At 47.5% G+C, this 15861-nt stretch overlaps 1 protein-coding gene across 5 annotated transcripts in view; it reads right to left on the reverse strand.

The window, feature by feature from the left end:
• Positions 1–14826, reverse strand: part of COL27A1 (collagen type XXVII alpha 1 chain) — a 252548-nt gene extending 237722 nt beyond the window's left edge. For 3 of the 5 annotated variants that reach the window (XM_083485691.1, XM_083485689.1, XM_083485688.1), the window contains exons 1-2: positions 12109–12818; positions 6252–6322 (exon numbers count right to left, since the gene is read on the reverse strand). In XM_083485691.1, coding sequence (XP_083341817.1) covers positions 6252–6322; positions 12109–12182 — 145 coding nt within the window. In that variant the 5' untranslated portion in view covers positions 12183–12818. Of the gene's footprint in view, positions 1–6251; positions 6323–12108; positions 12821–14769 lie in introns of those variants that run through there. The other 2 variants (XR_014521564.1, XM_083485690.1) reach the window with 2 other exon arrangements.
• Positions 14827–15861: the final 1035 nt, after the last annotated feature.

The following is a 15861-nucleotide window of genomic DNA, read 5'->3' on the forward strand; positions in this document are numbered from 1 at the left end:
GTATGTTGCACAAACTTGTAGGAGTCAGTCTTTATTCATCCCTTCCTTTCACAGCTGTTTAGTGCAGTGGTTAGGGTGACTGAGAGAGACCTAGGTTCACATCACTGCTCTAGTACAGTGGCCATGTGACCTTCTCTACGGAGGGGCAGCCTTTAGTTCTAAAGTATCCTCTCTTTGAAGGGTGGTCTGGTTTCAAAATAAGGTACCCTAACGAAGGAAAACAGGAGGGCTTTGAAACTGCCCATCCATTGTGGACAACACTTGAAGAGCAGACTGAGCAAGCAAATAGGTCGCCTTGGTCACAGCCTTCTCCTACAAGGTGAGATGAATCAGCATATGCAAATTTTATGTAAATCTGAGTTCTCTAAGTTAAATAAAGTCTGGTGTAAAGGCAAAGGACTGTAAGAAGGGAAAGAAAGAGGGACTGTACATGATGTGTCACTATTGCATTTCTATTTAAAAGATAGAAATAATTTATTCATTTGCATCTGTACATCAACTTATGCACATTTTATGCAAATATGAGTCCCCTTCTTTTATGACCTATAGGTGATCACCCTACCACCCAGCCATGAAACTCACCAGGTGACCTCAGCAGCCAATCAGTTATGATTTTCTTCCGCCCAGCTGCCAGTCTCACACCTGACTGGCCCAGTGGATGGGACAGGTTGCGCAGGTCCCCAGCCTAAACCCCACACCCTCTGACATATCTTCATAGGCTTTATTTCCCCACCCAGGAATATATATACAGTGGTACCTCGGGTTACAGATGCTTCAGGTTACAGACGCTTCAGGTTACAGACTCCGCTAACCCAGAAATAGTTCCTCGGGTTAAGAACGTTGCTTCAGGATGAGAACAGAAATCGCGCGGCAGCAGCGGGAGGCCCCATTAGCTAAAGTAGTGTCTCAGGTTAAGAACAGTTTCAGGTTAAGAACAGACCTCCAGAACAAATTAAGTTCTTAACCCGAGGTACCATTATATATATAGAAGTTTGATTGTTAAGTGTCAGTGCAGTGTGATAGTATTTTATTAAAAAGAACTAGGCCGACAAATGACCTTCTGGAAGGCAGCAGAGCCAACTATTCTCCGGCACAATGTCCCCAAGGGAATTGCCAGCAACAGATGAAACTCATTATAATATTGCTGGGCTGTCAGCCGAATGGAAAGCTCTGTGTGCCATCATCGTAAAGCAAAAGGGGAGACTAACAAGCAGAGAGAACACAGCAGAGTAAAGCATGTTCTCTGAGGTCGAGCCATGCCATATGGCAGTAGTGACCAACAGCTGGCCTACAGGCCAGGGCCAGCCCCCACCCTAGCAATTTTTTGCTGATTCCCTATATGCCTTGCCACATTCACACCACACATTTAAAGCACTATGATGCCCTTTAAAACAGTTGTGGCCAAAGAACCACAAAGAACCCTGTAGAGTTTCAGGGTTCTATAAGAAGGACCACCATTTCCTTCACCATTTCCATAGTTCCTCATGAAGAGGGACTGATTATTAAACGACTCAGGGAAATGTAATTGTACAAGGGGTCTTGTAAGAATTCTCAGCACCCTTAGCAAACTACAGCTCCCAGAATTATTTGGCGGGAAGCCATGGCTGTTTAGAACAGTATCCCAGTGCTTTAAATGCATAGGGTGAATATGACCTCTGTTTCCCCAGGTAAGGAACTTAAGACCACAAAAAGAGTCCTGCTGGATCAGGCCAAAGCCCATCTACTCCACCACCCTGTTCTCACAGGGGCGAACCAGACGTCGCAGTGGAAAGCTCTCCAGCAGAACCTCAGTGCAATATTGCTGTATCCGCTAGTGATTCCCAGCAACTGGGATCTGGAGGCATGCTGCCTCAGGAGGTATCCCTAGAGCACTGCCATTGTGGCTAGCAGCCACTGGCAGCAGGAGCAGCGCTTGGGGGAGTGAGGAGACCCTCACACTGCCATTATAAATTGTAATCTGGTCAAAGGAGATTAGCAGTCCTGGTGGGTGTCCTGCTAGATCTCTGTAGGCCCTTTGGTGCCCACAGACTGGAATCCCCAACACCGCAGTAATCCAGCCTGGCCGTTATTGAGGCACAGATAACTGTGTCCATATCCTCTCCCTAAGAAGATAAGCAGAGCCCTGCAGGATCAAGCCAAAGGCCCTTCCGCCTTTCTCTTCCAACCACCCACATATGCTGAGATCACCACCCCAGTCTGCATCCGTATATGAAATCACATTGCTCTTACACATGGAATTATTTTAAACTGTTTTATATATGGAACTGATTTTTCTTATGTAATAATTGCAATTGCTTATTTGTTTTATAAGTGCATGTTTTATTGTTGTAATCTGTTCTGGGGTCTTAGTGTGAAGGGTGGGTAATAACTCAAATTAATAATAAATAAATAGTCTGGCATCCTGCAATCACAGTGGCCAACAAGATGCCCATTAAGGGAACCCCGCAAGCAGCACCTGAGTGCAACAGCAGCTCTCCCCACTTGTGATTCCCAGCATCTGGCATTTAGAGGCAGTTACTGCCTCTTACATGGGACGCGGGTGGCGCTGTGGGTTAAACCACAGAGCCTAGGGCTTGCCGATCGGAAGGTTGGCAGTTCGAATCCCCGCGACAGAGTGAGCTCCCATTGCTCGGTCCCTGCTCCTGCCAACCTAGCAGTTCTAAAGCACGTCAAAGTGCAAGTAGATAAATAGGTACCGCTCCAGCAGGAAGGTAAACGCCGTTTCCGTGCACTGCTCTTGTTCGCCAGAAGCAGCTTTGTCATGCTGGCCACATGACCCAGAAGCTGTACGCCAGCTCCCTCGGCCAATAAAGCGAGATGAGCGACGCAACCCCAGTGTCGGCCATGACTGGACCTAATGGTCAGGGGTCCCTTTACCTTACAGCGGAGGGACAGCAGCTTGAAAGGAAGCTGTTGCTTCAGCAATGAAGCAGCTCAGCCGGGAATTTTGCAAAGGAACTGGAGGGTCCCACCCCTTCCCGGCTCACAGGCCCGGATCTGGGCAGGTACTTCCATGCATTATCCTCTCCCTCCTGAATAGCCTCGCATGCAGCTAGCCAGGCACTTTGGAAGTGGCTCTGATGCTCCTGTGTGGCTCACTGTTTCCTCTGCTCCTGTGCCCTTGAGCGACACAAGACGGGCAGGTCTGAAAGCCGGGCAGGAACCGAGGCAGCTGGTTGTTGGGTTGTGGGGAGGGGAATGCCAGTCCTGGAGCAGGGAAACTCAGATTCAATGTGGAGACCTGCTGGAGGCAGTGAAGAATGGTTCCTTTGGGCAACAGATACACTGCCCAACCAACCGGTCTGCCCTCAGCGAGACCCCACTTGCCAGACTTCTTACCTACAACCAGTCCATTTCAGCTTCCTCTCTGTTAGCCTTGGAGAACTGAGCAGGGAGGAGTATGGGAGCAAAACTAGAATTAGTTGGCTCTGCTTGTCATTGTCTCTGGCTCCACCTACTTTTGGGCCTTCCTTGCCTTCCTCCATGCTTGTCCCAATGGCAAAGAGCCACCACTGACTGGCAAGTCTAGCTCCCCTTGAGGAGACCTGGGGTTTGAAATCTGGGCTGGGGCTGAATTTTGACACCTCCTAACATTTTGGAAGTGGAACATGTGGCAGCAGCAGAAACAAGAGGACCCACTAACCTCATATTCAGCCTGCAGCCACTTTGAATGGGAGAAAACCCATTCTCTCTTGTAGCAGAAAGAGTGCATTTTTCCTACTCCTTCCCTCCATAACTCAGCAAACCCATTCCATATGGCATATGGAATGTGTTTGCTGAATTATAAACCCTCTTCAGTGAAGGCAGGGAAAGAGGAGGAAATGGTTCTGAAGGACAAGCAAAGAGGCCAAGCAATGACCTGCATTAATGGGAAGATGAGAAGGACCTTTACACCATCTAGTTCGCAGAGTGAGGCAGAAGAAAGAATGTCTGGGTCTCCTGGGAGATCACAGCATGACTTGCAGTAGATTGGTCAGTTTCCAGTGTCCAATTGCTTAACTACAACAGCAACAAAATGACTCCTTTTTTCAATTATGCTGACAAAATGAATAGGGGAACCAGGAGGGGAGGACCATGAGGTCTGTTCAAAACTGCCACTGAAACCACATTTCTGTGTTTAAAGTTCCTAACATCAGTATACATTTTTTTGCATCAGGTTTAATTTGATGGATCTTGAGATTCTAGCACAAATGAAACAAGATAGATTCTGCAAGCATAAAGTTTGCTCACACCTGAGTTCTAGTTCAAACTTCAGGAGTGATGGATGAGCAAGGATAGAGGGATGCTTGAGGTTTGCAGCCATTGGAGACCATCATTCATTAGTACTTTAGAGCCCAATGCTGTCATTCTAACCCCACTTACCCAGGAATAAGGCCCACTCAATTCAGTAGGCCTTCTCTTCTGAGCAGTGTTAATGATAATGATAATAGATATGGGATGCACCAATAAGAACATTAAGTGCAAGTCAGGACCATCAATTCAAGTACAACCACCTGTAAACAATGCAGAACCAGCAACAGGCAGGAAGGCCATCATTCAGTGGCAAAGCATGTGCTTTGCATGCAGAAACTCCCATGTTCAATCCCTGGCGTCTACAAGTAGAATAGGAGGAGTCCCAGTCTGAAACCCTGGAGAGCCATTGCCAGTCAGTGTAGACAATACTGAGCTAGATAGACCAATGGTCTGAATTGACACAAGACACCATCCTAACACCACCAGCCTTCAACTACTTGATGTGTTGTCAACTAGGTTATGGTTCAATCAAAGATGAGTTGTCCCAGCTGCACACTACTATCAGATTCTTTTTCGCAGGGGAAGAGTCCAAGAAGACCTTGCAGGTGCAAGGTGAGCTTGTATACATATGCAGCAGACTTCCTCCATTTCTAACCACCGAGCATCCCAAACCTACCAAACATAATTATCTGGCAGGGGGAAAGTGGGTAACTTTCACCTCTAGTGTATATCTGGGGAAAGCCATGCACAGTATTAGTATAATAGCACACAATGCCATTTCCAGCTTAACCCACCCGATAAGTAGGGTGGCTACACAGCCTACTTTAGAGGATGGCCCTCTATTTGAAGGCATCCTCTGAAGGACTCACCAGCCTAAGCCCAACATAAAGGTAAATCATCAGAAGCAGCAGCAAGGGCCACAAAGTTCCCCAGCAACCGTGGCATCTGGGCAGCAGACTGAGGTGGCACTGGGGTCACCTGGACACAGCCTCTCCCACTGGGGTAAAACACATTGCATATCTATTTAAATGGCAATTATTTCTAAATTTACTGATGAATACAGGGTTGTATCCAACTAAGTAGAGCCACTAAAATTAATGAACCTAAGTTAGACATGTATGTTAATTTCAACAAGTCTACCCTGAGTAGATCCAACACTGGATACAACCCATACTTGTTAGAAGTTACAAATTTTGTTCAAATCTTTGTCCTCTTCCATCTTCTTTTCACCCTAATACGCAAGCCACTACTCCAACCATTACCATGTATCAAGGCACTGCACATTGCTGGACATCTTTATCCCTATTCATGTGAGAGAAAAGCATGGTTCTGCTTTAACTGCTGCCCCGGGCATCATATGTTTCTCTCTCACAGTGACGTGTTGGCTGCAGTTGTGTGTGAAGAAAACTTAATATCTGAGCTTTGGCTCACAAGTAGGAGCTCCATGCAACTGGAACACCTAGTTGTGTGTCCTGATTAGGCTATCCCCCCCGACTCAAGAACAGCAGCTCACATGCTCGGTTTTGTTCTTCTGCAACATATGGATGTGGGGAAAGCAGATGCACTCGGGGAGGGCTGAAAGGGTGGCCCTGCTTCTCTCCCTGTACACTCATTCCCCTACACAGGAGTAGCAGGTGTTCTGTGGCACACAGAAGCACAACCAGGTAGGAATTCCTTGTTAAACCAGGGGTCGCTAAAATGGTGCCTGTGAAAGCCATGGTACCCTTGGTGATGAGGTTGTTTAGGTGGCCATGTTTTTTCCTCTTGAAAAGTACATAGAGCTGAAGGAGGAAGTTGGAAGAGTGGCGCTCTTTCCCACTTCCCCTTTCAGCTTTATGTACTTCTCAAGGCGCAGATCAGAGGACAGAGGGTGCCCACCCCAGCTTTTATGTTTTCTACCTTGCCCTGAGTGCTTCAAGCAGAAAAGCAATCAATGGTTTGCTCGATAAAAGACTTCTCTTCACCCACCCACCCGCTACCAAAGTGGGTGGGAAAGGACTCTCAAAATTGAAATTTACCTTCAGGACCTCCTTGTGTGAATCCTAGGAAACAGGTGAAATAGAAAACGGTCCAGAGAAAAGGGAATCCCCTAAAAAAGAAGAAAACACAAAAGTTACTTCAGTTTCAAAATATCTTCAGATAGAAACTTGCAGCAACAGGTCACCAGCTAAAGAAAAGGAGAATAAGGTTAGCAAGCTGAGCCTGTAACAAAAAAGGCAATAAATTAGCCAGGGTCCTACTGGCACACAGTGATCCACAACCTTCCCCTGGGAGCACATTGGCTGGTTTACATTGGTTGTAGGCAGCCAGCAGCATTTGAGCCTGAAACATGAAGGAGAGTCACAACATCACAGGAAAAGTGTGAGAGGGAGGGGAGAGAGAACCTGCTTCCAGGAAAACACTGGCAACACCCCCCCCTCCTCTCCCCATTTCCATGGAAAAAGCAAACCCAGCTTTCAATTATCAGGCCTGTAACTGACAGGGGCAAACTTTCAAAATGGGGTTTTCCTTCTTTCTATTTTTCCTTTTATTAGGTTTGCTGAGTGCACAGCCCTCCAGGTGTAGACCACTGGCCATGCTGAAGGGGCTACCAGTGACATCAGGCAGGCCACAGGTTCCTTGTCTTATAAGAAATGCTTGCTACTGGGGGGCTGGATGCAGCCAGCAGGCTAAGTTTTTATATTTTACACACACACACACACACACACCTTGCCAAGTTTGACACATGGGTGACTTGCTGGTTGTTAGTGCTTACAAACCTTTTTGCCCACTGTTTTGGCTTGTATATGACACCAGGTGCAGGACAGGTTGAGCCCAAATAAGTCCATGGGTCAGAGGTTCCCCATCACTGGTTTATCCTCCCCGCCCCTTCCCAACACACACACCTCCATGCTCCCACCCATGCTTACAAACATGTTTCTGGAGGTCATAGATGACCAGCTGGCCGTGCACTTAAGAGCTGATATGTTACAGGTCTGAGTGACCAATGCATTACTGAGGGGAGACGGAGGTCTGTTGGGCTGTGTCCCATTGGCCATCAGGGACCGCTGCAATTGCCTACCCAGGTGTTGGGTTCTGAAGGCCTTCCAACAAAGCCTCAGCAGCCATCAGTCAATGTGTGCCTTGGCAAGAGAGAGGGCGAAGGGGGTGGCAATGCCTGACCCTTAAAGATGTTTTATAAATGTGCTCTTAGGTTTCCTTCTGTTTTTTGCTTGGCGGCGGGGGAGGGAGCTACTGTTTCATTTGCTATTGCAGGCTTGCTTCTTTTTAGTTATATCAATATCTATTATAATGCTTGAAAACCACTTAAAGACTGTCTTGCTGTTAAGAAGCAAAAATATAAATATCAGGTGGTGATGCTCTAGCTCTGGATAAGCTGAAACCTTATTTTTATTGTTAGGCAAAGGGCATGCAGAAGATCTCAAGCTCAATTTCTGGCATCTCCAGGTATGGCTGGGAATGACTTCAGCCTGAAACTCTGGAAAGCCAGCCCTGGGTTTGATGAACCAATGGGTCTGGCTCTGTATAAGGCAGCTTTACATGTATGAGTTTCCCCATAATGCCAACCATCCACCTGCGCGCTCTCTCTCTCTCTCGTGCGCACGCTTGGTCTCTTCTCCCTCCCACTGATAAATCTTAGGCTTCCCTTTTCCAGCTCTGTCCCTTTCCACTTCTCTCTTCCCCCCTGAAAGCTGCAATCATCCACCTCTCTGATTCAGAGCCAGCTCTAAAGCCAGGCAGGTGTTTCCCCTTCAAAACGCAAACGCCTAACTCCTGGGGGAGAAAACCCAACAGAGATGGCAGGCAGGTATACCTGGGCAAAAAGGAGGAGCCGTTCCGAGGTTTTCAGACATGCTGAAGCAAAGTCTGGGCAAAACAGAAATGTTTCTCTCTCCCTCTCTCTCTTCCCCACCACCACTACTTTTCTGCAGTCAGTCATAGGCAGACTCACACAATCTGCCAAATATGCATCTAAAAATTAGCTTGTGCTGAGGACGTAACCAGAGCATGCAGATATCGGAAGCTGTGCTACACCAGGCCAGGCTGTCATCTAATCTGACTAGCAGCAGCTCTCCAAGGTCTCAGGCAGAAGTTGCTTCCTGTCAGTTAGTGCTACCTGATCTCTTTTAACTAGCAGCACTCTCTGTCTCAATAAGAGGTACTTCACTTGAACACTCCCTTAGAAGAGAAGGCCCACAGCTCAGGAGCAGAGAGCACCTGCTTTGCATGCAGAAGATCCCAGGTTCAGTCCCGAACCTGAAGAGTCGCTGTTGGTCAGGGTAGTTGACACTGACCTCAGTAGACCAATGGTTTGCTTAGTAGAAGGCAGCTTCCTTAGCTCCTAATTAATTCAAAACAGGGGGCTGGAATGCTTTATGCTTAGGGGTAGTGCAACAGTTCAGTATTATCTGAGTGGCAGAGCACCTACATTGCATCTAGAAGGTGCCAGGTTCAATCCCTGGCACCTCCAGCTATGATTGGGGGATAAATCCCTGCCTGATAAGACTCTGGGCAGCTGCTGAGGTCTGTAGACAGTGCTGAGCTAAATGCACTCGTTGTCTGACTTGGTGTAAGGCAGTGTTCTGTGTTCCAGTTTCTGCTGAGCCATCCTGCAATAGTTTGCTGCAGCCCTTTTCAACCTGGTGCCATCAAGATGTTGGACTGCAACTCCCGTGAAACCTGTCCAGAATGGCCAGTGCTCAGGTGTGATGGGAACTGGAGTCCAAAAGACCTTAAGAGTGCTGGTGAAGCCTGGACCACTGTGGCCAATAGCTCCTCAATGAGGAGGGTCTCATAACTGGAGGCTGAACTTTGGGCCTTCCACCTGCAAAGCAAATACTCCAGCACTGAGTTTTGCTCCACAGCATCCAGCATTGCCCCTGACTCTGACTGGCAGCAGCTCTCCAGCATCTCAGGCCAAGTTTTTTCCTGCCAGAGGTTGAACATGGGATGGTGGGACCTTCTGCATGCAAACATGCGCTTTGCCACTAAGCTATAAATACTCCTAATGAACAACAGGAAGTTATACTAAGTTTGACCATTGGTTCAACCAACTCAATACTGTCTACACTGACTGGCAGCAGCTCTGCAGCAGACACTGCCAGTCCCACCTGAAGATGTTGGGAGACTGAACCTGGGACCTTCTGCATGCAAAGCATGTGTCTGCAGGAAGCATGACACATTTTGGGGAAGGGAGGTTATAGATTCTGAAAGCAAGAGGTCTTCTTGCACACCTAATCCTTCCCCTCCACAGCACTTCTGCATCACAGTCCCAGGATCCATGCTTAGGATTGCTGCCTAGGTGACTGTGAGGTTTAACGCTTTGCTACCTGTCCCTGCCCCCACCTCCTGACGGGAGATGAAGGTACATGAACACATCCTTCTGATGCAGAAAACTATTATTAGTTACTGGGGTTGTTTTTTTGCCAATGATGAGAGGGCACAATCCCTGTACCACATTCTCACATAGACAAAAGTCATCTTAATAATTCGGGAATCCTTCCTTCCTTCCTTCATCTCATCTCAGGGAGCTAAGAAAGGCCTTTTAAATAAGTTCACTGCCCGCCCGCCCATTCCAGGTTCTTAAATCTCCCTCTTTCCTCCTCCACCAGAGTAGACAACACACACACACACACCCCTTCCACCAACCTTTTCCAGACCTTTGCATTTCAATCTTCTGACAGTCTTGCCTGGGAGCAGTTGGGTTTTTTTAAAAAAAAAATTCATTCATTTTTGCCCTTAGCCAAAGCAGATTTCCCCCAAAGTACACCAAAACTACATACCCTTACATGTCCACACACACACACACACACACCCCTCCCATGGCCAGATATCACACCTCTCTGCCTGTTCCTTGGTCAGAGATACAGTTAGGTCATTTGAGGCTCTCAGATGTTTGATGGTCTGACCTGCCTCTGTCCCATTAAGATGGAAATGTGCTTTGCTTCAAATGGCATTATGGGGGGAACCACGTATTGGTTTGCTTACTTCAGGATTGTTCATTCTGCCAGGCAGGAGACCAGACCTGTGCCTGTTCTGATGGTGCCACTCTCCTTGATCAGATAGAGAGAGAGATCTCCTCATCCTCAGATCTTACATCTCTGATCAGAACTACAGTTAGGAAACTTTATACTCTAGACCTGATGAACTTACAGCTCTTCAAGCCTACTTTATTTTTTCCTTCACTTGCTTCAGATTGCCTTATGGGAAAAGTGGGTCTTTGGGGTCTTCAGGGGCAAAGAACAAGCTGCAAGTTCCCTAAGCATAAGCAAGGCTGGCTTACCACATCTAATGCACACCACCATCTAAAGACGGTTGGGTGGGCCGCTCAGTCTACAGTCTCTACTTTTTAAAGTGGGGTTTCCTTTTAGTCCCAGCCTGTACCTGAAATGAATTTGAAATTTGTATGATTTATATATACATATTGTATATTTGTGTGCATGCAAGTGTATGTATGTGTATAATGGTATATACGTGTGTGTTGTGTGTGTGTGATATTATAATAGTGTGTGTGCGTTTTAATCATTTGGTGATGTTTAATGGGAAGCAATTCATAATTGAAATGAAGTGACACAGGAACATAAGAAGCTGCCTCATACTGAGTCAGACCATTAGTCCGTATAGCTCAGTGTTGCCAACGCTGGCTGGCAGCAGCTGCCCTCGGTTCTGGGCAGGGGACATTCCCAGCCATACCTGGAGAGGCCATACCTGGAACCCTCGGCAATGCAGCGGAGGTGCAGCGGAGGTGCTCTTCCCATAAATCCCTCCCCATGAACATGAATAGATTCCAGTCCTCATGGTTCTGAATAAAGGGCTGAATTAAAGAGGAACAATATAGGGTGCCGCCTAACACCAAATCAGACCATTGGTCTGTTAAGGTTTCCTGCTTGGCAGGGGGTTGGACTCGATGGCCCTTGTGGTCTCTTCCAACTCTATGATTTTATGATTCTATGATTCTAAGGTCAGCCTTACCTAGACTGGATGAAAAGGCAGGGAGGGGTTTTTCCCAGCTCGACCCAGAAAAGCTGGGATGATGCTCTATCACTGTGCTACACCTCTTCCCCTATGAAGTCATGAGACTCAACAGTGTGTTGCAGCAGTAAAAAAAGGTGAATGTTATTTTAAGCTGCATCAACTGAAGTATTTTAGTGTCCACATCAAGGGAAGTAATAATCATGCTCTCTTCTACCTTGGTCAGACCACACCTGGAGTACTGTGTCCACTTCTGGGCACCACAGTTTAAGAAGGATGTTGGCAAGCTAGAACATGTGCAGAGGAGGGCAACCAAGATGATCAAGGGTCTGGAAACCAAGCCTTATGAGGAACAGTTGATGGAATTGGGTATGTTTAGCCTGGTAAAGAGGAGATATGATACCATCTTTAAATACTTGAAGGCCTATCACATGGTAGAACGTCAGGTCCCAAACCAATTGCTTCAACTTTCAAGAAAGGAGACTAAACACCAGGAATAACTTTTTGATGGGAGGAGCAGTTCAACAGTGGAATGGTTTCCTTCAGAAAGTGGTGGACTCTCCTTCCTTGGAGGTTTCTAAGCAGAGGTTGGATGGCCATCTGTCATGGATGCTTTAGCTGAGGTTCCTGCTTTGCAGGGGGTTGGACTAGATGACCCAGGGGGGTCCTTTCCAACTCCGCAATTCTAAGATTCTACTAAATCAAATAAATAAAATTATCTAACTCCACCACTGGGCAAGGTACAATCCTCCAATTACTTTTTCTTTTTTTTAAGGTGGTTTAAGAACCAGCCTCGCTGCGTTTGGGGAGCAAATTCTGCTGCAGGGGGGCGGGAGGGGGCGACACACACACAGCAGAAGCACTCGTGCCCCTACCATTCTCACCTCCAGCCTTTCTACTCACCCCCTGCTCGCTGCTGCTGCTGCTGCGGCCGCCGCTGCTTTGAGTTTGGAGAGCGGTGCTAATTCCAGCTTCATCACGTTTTAGTGCATTGTTTCGCTGCGATCCCTCAGAAAGCTGCCTTGGGGGCGCATCCTTTTCCCCTCGAACCCCCCGCCTGCCTGCCTGCCCGCCCTCCTCCCACCCTCCCTCCCTCGGACGGGGCTCTTCAGCTCCGTAGCCCCAGAGATCCCCCTTCTCCTCGCTCCCGTTGCGCTCGCGCTCTTCGCTGCAGTCCCTTGGTCGCTGGCGGAGGAGCAGGACTTTTAAATCCCATTTAAGTCTCCGATCGCGGGTGCCTTGGGAAAAAAGGAGGGGAGGAAGGAGAGACGAAACGGCACATTGGGAAGCCAAGCGCCCGCATGATCGCCGGACGCGGGTGTCGCCGCCGCCGCCGCCGCTGCAGCCTTAGAATGGGATCCCGACACGCGTCTCCTTTCTCTCCCTCGCACCCACCCTCTTAAAAAAAAGAAAGAAATCTCAGTTGTGGGGGGGGGGATACGATCCCCCCTCTTTCTTTCCTTCCCCACCTCTAGGCACAGGGGCTTTGCTCAGCTATTGCCTGGTGGCGGTGGAGCAGGCGCGCACGAGTGGAGACGCTTTCTGCTTTTGCAGATGCAGATACCGGTGTTCTTCCGCCACAAGGAACTCGCCTCTGGACTTTGGAAAGAGGAAAAGGGAAGATTTGGAGCAGTGAGGGAAAAAAAGGTTTGGGGTGGGTTTTTGGAGTTAAAAAACAAACCAAACCAAAAGCAGCTCCGTGCAGCTGCTGCTCTTTTCTGCCCTCTAGTGTAGACACGGGGGGAGAGCGCTTGGGAAAGTTGCAAGTCGAAGGAAGGCTTTAAATTATATATGTATATATAGGTACATAACATATAGAATCGTTCCATGGTTGTAGATATAAATTCTGCCTCAATTTTTTTGCAAAAATACCTATGTTGCAAAAAAAGGAGGGATGGTACCTCTGGAGCACTTTTCAATCTTGACAGGTTTTGGGAAAACGGGGCAACTGAGCCTGCAGCCTGCTACATTTACCTGAGCACCATATGAACACACTTTGCTGCTACAGACAAACACAGCTACCCCCTCTAAAAGTTATTCATTTAACCCAAGTAAACATGTACAGTATAGGATCGCATTACACAGTAAGTCTCATTGAACCCAGTGGGACTTAAATCCGAGTAGAGTTGTCTAGGGTTTCACTTGGTTTGGTTTGGTTTGGTTTTGAAAAATTGATTTCCCTCTCCAGTCAGTTGCACCTCTGACACAAAATGACTTTCCTCCAGATTGTATGTGAGGAGTTGCACAAGAGTTACGGAAGAGGGTTGGACTTTTCATACACACACACACTCCCTTTAAGTAAATGCTTTGCAGAAATAGGCTGCAGATGCCCCCAAAATGCATTGTGCAGAAAAGGGCACCTGACAAAGTATCCTGTAATCCTTGCAAGCTAAAGCTGCCATCACTGCAGTGCTGGGCATTTTTTTCCAATAGGGCTTTCGGTAGGTGTGCTAGGCAGGATTGCAGCAACAGCCCTTGAAAGAGCCACAAGGCTTCTTTTCTTTGGCTTCCACAGCTACTTCCTGAATTGGGGGAGGGGGCAGGGGGTGGTGGTGGATGGATTCATACAGTGATGGGAGCGAGAAGCTGCCTGGAGTGCTTAGTGCTCCTTTAACTTCCAAATAAGTAAGTATACTGAGAAGGAGCAGGAAGAAGCAGGGCATTGCAAGGTTCTCTTCCCCAAGGAAAGGAAAAAGGAAAGGAAAGGAAAGGAACATTTATGGAGGAAACATACCAGTGCTTGAAGAACAGGTGATGAAAAGTGAATGAACTCTCCTCCAGATACTGTAATTTAAAGCAAAGTGGTGGTGGGAGGCCTCCTGCGCTCCCATAAATACTTTATCAATCTGCATCTATTAGCACTTGCGAAGGGAAACAGGAAAGGGCTGCAATTCACCAACAGACCAGTCCTATCTGTTTGTCTGTCATCTACACAAATACACACAAAAACACACACGATGGACCAATGGCCTGAATTGATATGCAGCAGCTTCATATGGAAGAAATGTTGGGTTCATCAATTTGCATTACTTTAAAGGATGAAGTCCTGAGTCAGCCCCCCATGAACTCTGTTGCTGAGGCTGAGTGGCGGGTGGTGCATCCTTAATGGGGTTCAGCATGTTTCCAGTTGCAGAGCTAGCCAGAGCTTGCCAGATGGACTGCTAAAAAGTCTCCCAGTAAAAGGCAGAGGTGGCCACACTCGTTATTTAAAAACATTTCATTGATGCTTTCAAGAAATGTACACAAGCAAAATAGTAGGAATTGCCCAAGGGAATGCTTTTTCCTCATTTTCCTTCTTCTCTTCAAGTAGCTAGAGTTTAAAACACACAAACAACCTAGAATGGTTCTACATGAGAACTGTAATTATTCAGAAACAGTCAGAAGTCTTAAGCCTTAACCTATTTTTCCCCATTTGATCAACGTTCCTACCCGCCACCCCACTTAGGCTGCAATCTTATACCCTCTTACCTGAGAGATGTACCCTGTTCAATTCAGCACAACTCACTGCTGAGTAGAGCTGCACAGGTGTGCAAAGTTGCCCCCATAGTGATAATGGACACTTACTCTATATCCAGGTGAACAGCACTTCCAGTCATTGGTCTCAACAGGCGTTTTTAAATTGATCTCTTGTAGGCAGCTGCTTTCCTTTTTTTCACATAGCAATTTGATTCCTGAACTAAGGAACCACTGTGAATGTTCAAGCCTTGAGAGATGCCAATCCCTGCTGTGAGTTCAAGTGCCCCTAGTGCATCTCAAGAGAGTCTCCTCTAGTTTTTGTTCCTGCAGGTGGCTGCTTCTTCCCTGTCCTAAGGATTCAAGTGATGCTTGAATAGGTCAGTCCATGGAGAAGACAGATTAGGGAGTGAGATGTTTGGCGTGGTGTGGAGACGTGCTGGAGAAGGGGTGTGGGATGTGAGGGAAGGATGCCTCTGAGAGAAGGTGTCCCTTGTCCTGTTTAAATAGCTCCAGGAACTCTGCTTTTTTGGCTGGAGGGAGCCAGGTATCCAGTTTCAGCAGGCAATTCAGCTAATGAGCAACCAGTCCTGCCTCCAGAGGGCAGGGTCCACAGATGCTCTGAAAAATCACAACACAAGTGCACAGAAGAGGCAGAAGCTCACTCTTCCCACCTCGCCTTGTCATGACACACACATACCGAAAAAGAAGAGGAGGGAAGTCAGGGATCAGGCAAAAGACCCATCTAGCTGAGCATCCTGTTCTCACAGTGACCAGCCAGTTACCTCTGCAAAGACCCACAAACAGGACCTGAGGGCAGCAACACTCTCCCCCACTTGTGATTCCTAGAAACTGATGACTCTTAGGTAGAGTGAGAACAGAGCTATCAGAGCCAGTAGCCATCATCCTCCATGAATCAAGCTGGTCGGGAGGTTGTCAATACTTCATGTAAACGGGTGGAGAGAGAGATGGAGTCCCAGGCATGCCCCAAAGGTAAAAGCTGCAAAGGGCCCACCCCAGGATTTTACAAGCTGTCACTGGCATAGGTTGCCAGTTTATGTCTGGACCCAATTCAAGGTGCTCACATTGGTCTTTAAAGCCCTATATGACTCAGCCCCCAAATACCTGAGGCCTAAGGCTCCATCCCTAACAATATTCTTAGGACTTAATTTCCACATAAGGCCCCTCTTCTGTCACCCAGGA

The sequence above is a fragment of the Podarcis liolepis genome (genome assembly GCF_965112155.1).
Source record: "Podarcis liolepis genome assembly, chromosome: Z".
Classification (NCBI taxonomy): domain Eukaryota; kingdom Metazoa; phylum Chordata; class Lepidosauria; order Squamata; family Lacertidae; genus Podarcis; species Podarcis liolepis.